Source organism: Saccostrea cucullata, unplaced genomic scaffold (assembly GCF_032062105.1).
Source record: "Saccostrea cucullata isolate Sc308-1 unplaced genomic scaffold, CSIRO_AGI_Scuc_v1 ctg17972, whole genome shotgun sequence".
Lineage (NCBI taxonomy): Eukaryota > Metazoa > Mollusca > Bivalvia > Ostreida > Ostreidae > Saccostrea > Saccostrea cuccullata.
Genome location: NW_026917883.1, coordinates 1 through 13,807, shown reverse-complemented (window position 1 = coordinate 13,807; position 13,807 = coordinate 1). Strand labels below are relative to the sequence as shown.

At 33.9% G+C, this 13,807-nt stretch overlaps 1 protein-coding gene across 1 annotated transcript; it reads right to left on the bottom strand.

Annotated features, from left to right (window-relative positions):
* Nucleotides 1–520: 520 nt before the first annotated feature.
* LOC134255649 (uncharacterized) lies at nt 521–9,694 on the bottom strand (the record flags this gene model as incomplete). The annotated part of the gene is made up of 7 exons (XM_062738539.1): nt 9,649–9,694; nt 7,734–7,842; nt 7,361–7,433; nt 6,210–6,362; nt 1,552–1,713; nt 1,198–1,278; nt 521–587 (listed from the first exon to the last, which is right to left on the bottom strand). Coding segments are annotated over exons 1-7 (691 nt in total), but the record flags the coding sequence as incomplete, so codon positions are not given.
* Nucleotides 9,695–13,807: the final 4,113 nt, after the last annotated feature.

Below are 13,807 nucleotides of genomic sequence, written 5' to 3'. Positions count from 1 at the left end.
GAAAGGTTTGCAAAACTTCACAGACTGCTAAAAAGTACAAACAAACACTAAATCCCGCGCTTCTCTCATAAAAATTTCCAAGTCTTCTATGTGTTTTGTGTAAAAAGTCGAGAAAAAAATTTGTGGACGCGCGCGCGAAATTTATTTTTTTTAATATTATAATTTTGATTTGTTAAAAATAGAAGCGGCGAATCCGACAAACTGTATTAGAAATTGGTATGGCCTAGGGCACCTTGTTAGGGCGTTAGGCTCCATCATTAGGGCACCTGTCAGGGCGTGAGGCTCCATCATTAGGGCACCTGTCAGGGCGTTAGGCTCCATCATTAGGGCACCTTGTGGTGTTCAGTCCATCATTAGGGCACTCTGTTAAGGACGTTAGGCTCCATCATTAGGGCACCTATCTTTGAATTTGATTTCTGAAATTTCTGATCAAATCAACATGATTAAACATTTACACTTTAACACCAGTAGGTAGTCTAAAGAACAAATTCAACATTTCAAACTGTGACTGTGCAATTACCAGTATCATTTCTATGGAGTCCCACAGAACATATGGTATCCAAACCTGCAGTGGCATCTGCACTAATCTGATGTGACACAGGAATTACAGCTAACCCAGATCCTTAGTTTCTTAATTCTATACAGAACACAATTTAATTACGGCAAGTAAATTAAGTCAATACGATCGACATGTCTTTTAACTAGCTTTTGGCATTGCATTGTTGCAAACCACAACCAAAATATATGATATTCTCTGGCATTGATGTGATGTAAATATTGGAAGCCTGCCAGAGTTATCCACCTTGCCCTACTTCTTTAATGAGAGCAGTGAAACTTATAGAACAAATTGTACTCATCTTATTACAAATCATTGAGGGCAGTTGTACTTATTGACAGTGATTTAAATGAGTACAGTGTAACCCACTTATAACAGATCTCTGAGGGCAGTTGTACTTATTAGAGATTCTTGATTACAGCATTTCAATACTTCATAGTATTCTCAACTCATCACAATATTATGAATATAGTCTAAAACATTTATGTATGATATCGTTTATTTAAGACAGTACTAGTACCTTATTTTCTCTTGGAATGAACTGCTTTGGTTAATATATTCTTTTCATACCAACATATTTATAAAATACTTTTCTGAATGTCAGTCGTTTGACCTAATATATACCGGTATACACATCATACCTTGGTGAGCAGCATTAACGCGTGACTCTCCATGGCTATGTTGACAGTGTTACTGGTGTCTATATAAATCTCCTCTAGCTCCTGGTCAAAAGTAAAAATAAAATATATTACTTTTGTGTATATAACCCATACAACACATGTGATCGTGTTGAGAAAATCATTTTTGAAAGAAATAGTGATTCCCTGATTTTAGAGTTGTTCCTCTTAGACTGCAATATGTGCAAAATCTTGGCCGAGAATCGTGCGCATTAACTTTCTGGACGTTTTCAGACCAGCTAGTTAAGACAAGGTCATTATTCTCGGATGATGGGACTGTCGGGATTTGAGATTATTGTTGGGACATGTGTCGTATACCTCTAAGACCTGTGGAATGAGATATTGGAACTCCTCTATTGTCCTGTTGGAAGCACACAGTTGACAAAGGTATTCGTTGTGAGCGCTGTGGAACTGAAGGCTGGCGTTATAGTTAGAACTGGTCTGGTAAAGCTTCACTGAAGTCTCGTAGTTCTTTTCTGCCTATAATAAAACAGAGACTGTCAGAGAGAATGAGAGAGAGATATCGATCTAAAACAAAAGGCTTCGATTCGATCATTTTTTCGGGGAGGGGGTTAACTTGCTGATCCCCCCCCTATCTCAAATGTTTTAAAAATGGCATTGTCAATGGCCTGAATGGGAGGACACAATTTTCACAGGGTGTTACAAAACAGAGTATCCCCGCGCAAAGAGCATATCGATATATTCAACATTGATCCCGATGCAAATGTCGCTTCCGTTTCACGCAAGGACAGACTAACACACACACCCTAACTAACACACCCTCACACACACTAACACACCCTTACGAGCGTGTTACCACATCCCCTCTTACTCCGTTGAGAGAGGATACAATTATAAAAGTACACCTGTTGATTGTTTTGTTTGGAGCTATGCCAACAGAAAATAATTATCCTATTGCCTTTGGAGTATATTGAGCAAATGAAAATGAAAATGAAAACAGAACTGTTTTAAGACCAGTTGAAAATACAATCAATATTTGTCCCCTCTCTCTTCAGTTGATGTTAATTTAATACAATTATAGAAATTAAAATCTTTGTGTGAAGCGTTCTTACGTTATTTAAAAGTTTTCTTTGCTGTCTAGACATCTATACTGTGAAGTTTTTTTTTTCAATTTGAAAAGTACAAAAAAATATATTAACAGACTACTATTGGAGATGAAAGTGAAATAGCAGATCCCAAAATAGTATAGACGTATAATTTTTACCAAACGCTTTCATTAAAAAGGGATGAGTCCTAGTGTGTTGAAAAAAGGTAACAAATTATGTCCTCTGCCTTTTACACCAATAAAAAATAGTTGCATGCACTTAATTTGTACTGTTCTTAGAGAAAAAAATCAAGGTCCAAAATACTGAAGTAAAACGTTTTTGGCGTAAAATTTGACTTTCCTTGTGCACTCTGGTCCCCGGGGTCATAAATGAATATTTGCATATTCACTGCTCTCTCCCACTATGAACATGTAGTCTGCAACTGCGTTCATACGACTATATTTACATTTGCAATTGTTTTCCTTTATATAACACTACTGAAAGCAATGCGTATCTATTTAAGGAATGACTCTAATTCTTGGCCAGATTATCGAGTATAATATGGTTTGGGTCAGTTTACGCTTTATAATCCGCGAAGCGGATTATAAAAAAGCGTAAACTGACCCAAACCATATTATACTCGATAATCTGGCCAAGAATTAGAGTCATTCCTTATAATTTAATTTTAAAATAATTAAACAACTGGGGATGTAAAATTGTGTTGTTTTTATTAGTTCAAATTTACCGCGCAATAATACAACCGTAGTAACGGAAGTGATGGGAAGCAAGGGGAGGTAAAAACTGATACATAGATCTAGCAGCCATGATGCTTGTTTACATGAGGTAAGATCGAGCAACTGTTTGAAGTTAAAGGTACATTCATTAAATCTGGAATTTTTCATGAATCCGAAGGACTGGAAATGAGGGGATTGATGGATACAGATGATTCAGCTGGTTGTCAAGGGGGTGTGTCCCCATACCAAACCAGATTATACAAAATGTTATGCGTTCCTTTTTGGAAATCAACCAATGAGAGACAAGAATACAAACAGAATTAAATTATAACTGTATAAATACAGGTACGGGGTCAAGAGGTCATAGATGTGCCTATGGATAAACGTTCGACGTAATTTCTCAGTGACGTCATAATGGGTCGACGCGCATTCAGTGGATTACATACATGCCGTTGGGTTTGAAAAATAATGCATTTCACATGCAAGTTAAAAGTCACAATCAGGCAAATTTAACGTATGAATAAGTCACAAATGTAAATATAAGTAATAAGGTATCATTTTAAGACATCTATGGGGCTATAAATACGGGTTGGTACGAGATTAAATTCATCATAAAGCCCTTTATGGAATTTAATCTCGTGACCAACCCGTATTTATATCCCGATAGATGTTTAAAAATGATACCGTATTTCTTAAAAAAGACGCAACTGCTTCTACTATGAGTGCCATTGCTCTATCACACTCGTGTAGAACTATCTCTACTACAGTTGTACAGCGTGTTGAGAAGTATATATATGATATGTTTCGTAAGAGGAATAAAAATAAGTGTTTAATTATATTCTTTGAAAAAAAAAGGAAATTCAGAATATTTAAGATTGTTGATTTATATCTTTAAAAATTCAGTTTTGGTCAATGTATTTACATGTAATTGTATAATAAAACTTTTTAAAGTCGTAGAGAACTGCCATATTTTTATTTTTCCGTATCATGCATATTTGTACAAAGAACGATAACTCTTCACACTTGGGTAATAACATTCAGAAAGGGAAAATTTCTTTAACTAGTAGATCTATTTCAAGAATGATTTCAGCTATTAAAAATAAATAGAAAAACTAAAAAAATATATAGCAAAGCATTCTGGAGTAATAATCATTATAAAAGCATTCTCATTTTTCATCATAGTGTTAAATTATTGATTTTTGTCAGAGGGTTTTAATATAACGTTGATCGATGACGTCACAACTGCATCAAAACAAAAATGTGATGACGGCACTGCTTGTATCCAGATAAATGTGTCTGAGAGGGAAATACTTTATAAATTAGTCGTGATTTATTAGAGAAAAGGAGCATTAATCAGGTACACTGATTTTAAAGCCGTATGTTTTTTTTTTACTGAAGACAAGAAGCTGCGTCCTTATCACAAGGGCTTGTCACGAAATATTTATCTTCTTTTAATAAAGTTACCCCTACTTTAAAAATACACTGTGTATTTTTATAGTAGGGGTAACTTTATTAAAAGAAGATAAATATTTCGTGACAAGCCCCTGTGTCCTTATGTAAGTCAGGATTTCCTCTGATATTCTTGAAAAAAAAATCTAAGAATGCAAATATAAGTAATAAACAACGATTATTCAGTGAACATGGCATTATGAATAGCAATAGCTCTGCTGGCATATTTTCCATGATGCGCTAGCGCGCATCATGGAATATGCCAGCAGAGCAATTGCTATTCATAACGCCATGTTCACTGAATAACGTTGTTTATTTCTAAAATATTGAGACAGAATGTCTAAGAGACGAGTTTTGAGCTGGAAATCCCCCTTAGATTTAGTTAGCTGCTAAACTACAAGAAATACGTGTAATTGTTGCCAAAATTTAAAAAAAATCTATTATACACGCTTCGTATATTTTTTTTTTATAAAGTAAAATTTATTAAATTTTCAACCGTGAAATACTGTGATTTATGTATTGAATAAAAGTGATATCTTATCAGAGTGTGATAAGATATCAAAAATGATATTCCATCACAGTGTGAGAGAATATCAAAAGAATTGCGGCAAAACTCTCGATTTTCCTTCCCTTCACAAAGGTTGTTGTATCACTTGAGTAAATAAATAATCCTGAAAAGACTTAAATTGCAAAAACTTCTCCAAAAATTTGGTTGAAGACCATTTTTACAATGTTTTGAATCTTAGCTGAGCTACGAATAGTATTTTGACCATGGAATTAATTTATCACTCTCATTTTTTTAAAATTACATGTAATAGTAAGTAATAAAAGTTGCCCTTGCAAAGGTTTCAATAGTTTTCCAAATTTTTTGTTGTACTAAATATTAATTGCTTGTATATATCCTAAAAGAAAATAATTTAAAAAAAATCTCTAAATAAAAGCAAGACGATAAAATACTTAAAAAATATTTTTAAAAATATTTTATTTAGTTTATAAAGAAGAAAAATTCGTCTCTGCCCTCTTACACAAAGGCATAGAATGTTGAGAAATGTCATTTATTCTTGTTCACGCAAGAGCTCAGATTTTAATGGCGAGCGGATGAACCAGCTAAATCTGCCATTATTGTTATTTTACCTACTCAGAGTGATTGGATTTTCCTCATAATACGAATGTAAGCCTGATTTGCGTTCGCACGTGAACTTTAATTCCGAATTTGCGTTAATTTTGGAGTCGATTTACCATCATCCTGTGGCAAGAATCAATCTCGATTGAATTTTGAATTTAGAATGAACGGCTGATGAAGATGTGACCGTAAAAAACTTGAATTATCGTCTTTTTAATTGATTTTATTGATGTCTTCCAAGTCCATGCAGTTATCTCTCTTTAACTCCAACGGAAGATTTGAAAACAGGAAAAAAATACCAAAAGAAATAAAAAGTACCCCCTAAAAAAAACCCTTAATTTCAGCAACTTTTTATTCGTGTAACCTAAAGTCTGGTATAAATGTTGTCGTCCTCAAAATTTAACTATTGTGGTAAAATCACACGATGATTTAAAATATGATCATAGTCAAAACCAAGTATACACCCAGATAAATAAAAAGAATAAATGAAAAATTTTAAACAAACAAAGACACAGCAAAGCGGAGCATCATACACAGCATTTAACATCGATCCCGATGCAAATTACATTACTTCCGTTTTACACAACCTAAAACGCCGACTTGAGAGAAAGCATGAATACGTACGACTTGAAGGTCGTGTTCCACTTTATCCATGGTCTCCTCGAACTGGTCTCGGTAAGAATTGAGTTTCTGAGTCTGATTCTTTTTGTTTATCGCCACTTCTTCTAAAGGTTTGTGTACATTTTTCATTAGCAAGACTGCTACGTCCATATGGGCCTGAAAGTTTAGAAAATACAAACAGATAAAACAGCATACAATAAGAAACCCAAATTTGTATATGGCATCACATCTATGTTCAACTGATACTACATCACATTATCAAAAAATCAAAATAAATAATAAAATTTTTGATTAAAAAATTATTTTAAATTTTGATATTTTGAAATGAATGCTTTAAATTTTGACTTAAAAATCTTTTGGTATATTATTATTATTTAATTCTTGATATGCAAAAATCAGAAAATAGAAGAACTGCGAACGATAGTATTGTTCTCCGGCCTACCCCTACGTCCATTTTCAAATGTTAAGATATTCAAATGATTTTTAATATTTATATTGATATTTAAATGGATTTTCATAAAACATTACTTATTTTGGGAAACCTGTATCATAACTTTATGATTATATTTTTTCTTTTAACTCCCGGGGAGGGGGATTCTTCAGTTTACTTCTATACACTAAAAAATATTCATTGTTTAATCTGTTTATTACATGTATATTTAAGGAATCACTGTCTAGTTAGTGTAGTATGCCAGAGCATCAACGAAAATATATCGTATAATTTATGCATAACGGGCTTCGGCCGTTATGCAAATTATCCATCGTTGATGTCCCTGGCATACTACACTAACTAGACAGTGATTCCTTATATTTCCATTTCATTGTGAAATAAAATTGTAGATTTAGACTTTAAAAATGTAGATTAAATAAGGACTTCCATGTCAATTTCAATAGTCCTCGCCCACTGACGACAAACATAAAGGCAGCCGCACGAGATTTGCATGCGTATTAGGCCTCCTTAGCTCCTGACCTATCGACCTACCTAATTTACATTCCGGTAGAATTATCAAGAAATAAACTCCCCCTAACTTTCAAGTTATCACAGAGAAAAAATTAGAAATGGAAATATTATATGATATTCGATTACTCGGTAAAAAAAACCTCATTTGAAAACTATTTGTTCACTTTAAATTTATCCGTGTATTTTTTTTTACCTGTGCATCGTTTTCTGTCCCATGCAGCAAACAGTCCCAGGCAGATAAGATTGTGGAAGGTGTGTCTGTTGGTCTGTTTGCAAACAAACAAATAAAAAAATTGCAACCATTCTTTCCTTATGCATATGTAATGAAATAAATTGTTGGAACTTTCAAGTACTGTATTTATAAATTTAATTTAAAATAACTACTGACAAAAAGATTTGGTTTTTTTAAATTTGTAAATGCGTATTTCATATTTTGCATATTGACATTGGTACTTTTTCTCCTTCCTCAGTAGAATATCCGTTATATTCGGTCTATATTAATATATAACTGTCCAGTTTCTGTTAATGGTTCTGCTTGTCAGAGAATCTTTTTACAGTGACAGTACCTGTCTCGTCTGAGGTCTTCATATTTGGTTTTGAATGCTGCAATGATAGTCTGAATGTCTTTGGCAAATTGTTCGTAGACTGCTGCCATCTGGCGAGCGAAATCTGATACTGAAAGCAAGAAATAATATTTAAGGAACACGATATTGTTGTAATAGAGATAAACTTAGTTAACGTACACACTGCCACACAATTCTGTCAACTACCAGAACTGTTTGTAACCCAGTATATATCAACTCATATACTAGTAATTTGTACAGATTAGTTTCCTGTAACCACAGTGTCGCGGTATTAATACATTACTAACACTATCCGGACCGTAAACGGATGCCGACTTATCTGAATAGTCGACATATCCGATATCGAGATACCGAACTTTATCTGTAATAGATTCCCTCTGGCAATAAAGATCGATAAAGGTAAAACTTTGCTTTAAAAAAGGGTTACACATACAGCAGTAAAAAAACCCCAGCCATCCACCCACCCCTCTCTCTCTACCCCACCTAGTATATATTTAATGTGTATCCTCGTAGCGTTTGCGTCTAGTAATCATAATTATGTTCCCCAAACGAAGTTGGGGAACATATTGTTTTTACTCTGTTTCTTATTATTATTATTATTTTTCTTCTTCTTCCTGGGTACTTTTTTGTCCGGGAATGATCTCGTAAACTATACATCCGACTAAGGTGAAATGTTTTTAGGGTCAGTAGACATGTTATGTAGATTTGCGGAACGAAGGTCATTTTGCGCGCACGTGCTTGCAAGAGCGTGCACGTGCAACATGTGTAATGACAGATTTAATTGATATAGGCGTAACTTTTTAAATTTTTGATGAAATGCTTTGAAACTTATAATATAAGGATATATTAGTAGCATAGACAATATGACATGGTCAAAATAGCAAGATCTCACGCGCATGCACGTGCGCTTTGCTCTGATTGGCTGAAACTAAAGTCTCAATATCTTACTTGTTTTTTGACGAAATCCTTAGAAATTTTGAAAATAGCCATGCATTAGGATTTCCTACAACATGATTTATAGCAATTATGATGAAAACACGTGCATGCACGTGCACTGCAATCTGATTGGCTTAAACTTTAAATAGCTATAACTCCCTTGATTTTCAACCAAACAGGATGGGATTTGGAACATAGATAGATATACTGGACTACTACAAGAAAATATGGTCACCATGCACATGCATACACGTGCATGTATGTGCGCTGCAATCTGATTGGCAGAAACTTTAAACAGCTATAACTCCCTTGGTTTTCAACCAAACAGGGTGGGATTTAGCACATTGATAGATGTAACGGACATCTACAAGAAGGTATGGTCAACATGCTCATGTATGCACGTGCGTGCACGTGAAATGAACAAAATAAAAAAAACACTTGAATGAGCCTATCTTTTTAATACTTTTGGATTAAATACTTTAATATTAAGTATATCAAAATATAGATTGTGTAGACAAGATGATATGGTCATTACGCACATGCATTCACATGCGCACGCGTGCAATGCTAAAATTTGAATGAACTTTGTACACTTCTGGGTAAACGTTTTAAGTCTCAAATGCATCGAGTTTGTCTTATTTAATGAAGCTTCCAGGGAATATGGCACCAAAAGGGAGTTGGGGAGCGTTTGGGGAACATCTGTAACGGTCCCCGTTACAATTAGCGCTAGTTTGTACTGTAGTGTCTTCATATTTCTTATTGTCATTTTCGTTCCCTTTGAAAAAAAAATATTTAAACAGTGACATTTGACTTTTTAAAATTAATATATGACTTTGTATTTGGCATTGCCGAATCGGGAGGGGGTTTTGTGCTCCTTCCCCACTTTTTTTTCATCATTATCCCCGAAAAATATATATATATATATTCGTATAAATCATGTATTTGTCTTGAGAAAATCTACCCTCGACATTTTCAGGGTGAGGGGAGGAGGGGGTTCGACTTCCCATCTCTGTTAATGTCAATTCATAATTACTAAGTAATTATCTAGATCAAAATAGAGATCGCTTTATTCGTTGTCTCTGTTTGTGTCGCTGTATGTAACCGCATTTTATTTAAGAATCAGAGTACATATGTACACATTGCATGGACATATGTGTTTAATTAATTTATCCATCATAAACATCGCTGTACTGTTCGTCTTGAGATATCTTAACGAGAAAAGTCTTTAAAATCACAAATTATGACTCAGAATCTAAAACTCTATCATTTACTCACGCCTGTTTATAGATTTCATTCATATTTCCCAAAATATTGAAGAAAAGAGAAAGAAACAAGGGATTGTGGAGCATATCCCCTCGCAAAAAAAAAACATAACTCGGGGCATTTGATCCTGAAGCAAATTACGTCACTTCTGTAACGCACATAAAAACTAACTAACCCACCTACACACACAAGCATGAACCCTACGGTACGTTCCTTTAGGAATGTACCAATAACATGCAGCACCCTCATCTCTGTGTATACATGTTGGTAAATAAAGACTAAAAGATATATCAGACTATCGGAGGGGACTTGTCATTTGAGAAAAAAATGTCACTGTTTCCTCATTTCTTACGTGCAAAAAAACAGACACGAGATTTTGTATGGAATGCAAGTAGAATCTACCCGTACAAAAGTTGCACCATTTTATTTACTAGTAATTTTTTCAACCATCCCAACTGTACAATATTACTAAGGGGGGTGTTTGAACTTAATACACTTCTGTAAGTGTGAGTAGCATTCATAGCTTAATGTGGTAAAACGATAAAATATTCATCTCGAAAGATGTGGACTAATGGTTCTTTTGTGAAAGTATAAATAAAAACATGAGCTAAGGGAATATAATCTGTCGGGTTTCTTATATAGATACCGGAATTTTCTACCAAAATTAGATTTAATGCCTTCTCTTGTGAACAGTGTTATGTTGTAGGTAAATGTCAATGTCACCTGTAAAGCTAAGTGCTTTAATAAAATCAATATGGCTGATGTGAAACGTCTAGTCGAGTACTTTGGTGAAGATATCATGAAGTCTTGTAACAGAGTCTTTTAGTATAGAAAGCCGAAGTTGAATATAGAGTGAATTCAATCGAACGCCCTGTAACATACGGCTCAGATTAAAATCGAGCTTCAGTCAAACCCGTAATAACAGAAGACAAATCCGTGTTAAACAAACAGGGTGGGCGGGTACTGAGACCCATATTTACAGAAACCCCGTACTCTCTCGTATGACAATCCGTAATTCAACAAAAAGCAATTACACTATGGATTTGAATGAGAATGTTTTCATTTCCTCGGAATCAATTCTACTTTTTTCCTGGTATTGTTCAGTGACAAAACAGATTTATTGCTCGGCATATTTGCCTGCCATTATTTCATTACAGAGGGAGATAGTTATTTTGTCTTTTGTACAAATTGTGGGAGGACATTACACTAATGTTAATGTTAACCAAGTAAACAATAAAATTTTTCCCATATCCCGCTCCAAGGACATTGCACATAACTAATACTCCACAGACACCACAAGTAATAAGTTTGTTTACATTTTTAAAATATCAAATGAACTAGTCGGTTGATATCTCAACCATCTATGGTATGAGATCGGTCGCATGACATATTTACATGTAAAATGTATCTTCTGAAAAAAAAATCAAGAAAAATCCTCTAGTACCCATGAGTAAGTGTTCGCCTTCCCCTCAAATCACAAGAAAGCCGAGACAATTTTTTAATTTTTTTCCTTTTCCATTAGACGCTGTATACCAAAGTTCAGGAGAAAAAAATGACTGAAAACGATTGATACTTTAATGACTCAAGTGACCTAAAATTTTTACTCTGTTAAAGCAGGTTTTGTTTAACTCGTATTGACCTGTCTTTTGTTTTTTGATGACTCGACATTAATTCTCAGCTGCCTCTATGGAATATATAGAATATCACTCAGATCAATGTCTGTAAATAATTGATAATTTTAAAGGTCCACAAGAGGAAATCATACCATAACTCTAAATGAAAAATAGATATTTAAAATCAAATTTAGAAGTATATTTAATGACAATTTTACTACTGGAGATTTGAATAATTGAAACTGTGAACGAATTTTAACGAGTACTTTTAAAAGTATGTTTTGTGTGTCTAAAAATTAGAACTCAGGGAAGCACATTACTAGTATGTGAAAATTCTCGACTTAAAGGTCATATATAATGTAGCTTATAATTAATTAGTTCACAATCAGCAAATAAAAAGTATAAGCCTTATGAATAATTGGCAAGAGTTCTACCGCTCATTTTGTGAATTGCTAGATAACAATTTTCTCTCCACTTTAATCTTGGTTCATTGATTGCAGTCTTTAAGGTTGCAGAATACACAATTCACACAACTAACTGTAAACAAGACAGGACAATCAATTCTTAAAATCAATCTCCAAAAGTTTACAGACATTGTTTTTTAGACTATGGCAGTTGTTTACAATACTAAGTCCTAGTTTTGTATTAGAATGCTCCCTATCTGAAAACCAATGAATGGAGAGGGAAACCAAGTCGATTTGAAACAGTCTGTTATGAAAGTTAAGGATGTACGATACCAAAGTTCCTGTGGTTAAAATGTTTTTGTTTCGTCTTCTTTAAGGTGCACTGCAAATTTTTAACAATATCCTTACATATCTACAACAACTATTGGATTCATCCAAAGTCAGAATTTTTTTTGTGGGCTGAATTGAATCTGTTCAAATTTTTATGCTACCGTATTTAAAAAATAGGGTTAATAGATAGTGTTCGGTCTGTCCGTCTGTCTCTCTGTGTATTAACATTACCGATTATTTTTCATTGGTTGGAGCTAAACTTTTCATATTTTTTCATGTATAATTCCTAGTAAAATGAAACGATCTTTTTATGGTTAAAAACAAAATCCTTATGACCTTTTAATTTTGATTTTTGAAATTGACCCAGTTTTGCAAAATGTTACAAACGTAAAACTTAAGCTTGACCTTGGCATTTGACCCACTATTAAAATTTTGAGCATTTTCCATAACTCTAAAATGGTGAGTGCTTAGTCTTGTTTATAATTGTGAAAGACCTTTTCTCAGGAGGTTGACTTGCTTTTGAAAACTTTCAATTTAAAATTTGCGTAGAGTTTAAGAGTTTGACTTGCTTTTCAAAACTTTTCAATTTAAGTTTTGCCATAATTTTGAATAGTTGGTGCTAGGGCTTTCATATCTCACCTGTAATGTGTAAATCTTGACTCTTTTTTATGTTTTGACCTTGACCTACTACTTTGACTTTCTTTGGAGAATTTTCAATTTTATTTGTATTGGGTAAGATAGAGGAAGCTCAGCAATCATACGAAAATAAAATTGTTTGTCACTGGTATACTTTCGATGAGTTGGAAGTAATTTTCATTATAAATCACAAGATGGTTGAAAAATATATTCTTTGTTAAGAAATCTATGAGACTTCATGATATATATTGTCTAAGTTCACAGTATACACGAATGTCCACTGTCCTCCGCGAAGCTCGATCTTACGATCAGACTTGATTTGTGACAAAACCGAGCTTTCCATACAGGTTTTCATCGTTAATCTAAGACATTCACGATATTTTCTGCAGATGTCTATATTATTTAATTCAATAACACGTTCATCAAAAGAATCTCCATTTATATGATCGGCGTTTCTGAGTTCATTATTTCATTGATAAGGACACTGTCTGATCTTACAATCACGTATCTAGACATTCATGGGGAAACATGGAATCACAAAGTCTGCAAGAAGACCTGTTTCATTCTCTGTCTAATTTGTTTGATTTTATTACGAATTATCTAAGGAGCAGATTGATTAATACACATACAACAAAAAGTACTCACAAAAACTGACTTGGGGCGTATATATGGTTTATTGATTTGATATTCTGACTGCTGTTCTAAGGGGACGTTGAACTATTGATCAGCAAACTTACAGAATGGTGGTATTACCTGACATCTCCTGCGAATTCGATCTATGACTGGATAATATTCCTATCTGTCCGTCTGATCGTCAAAAAATATTTAGCTGCCGACTTCAGGCCTACTATGTACATGTAGGTATCTTTGAGGG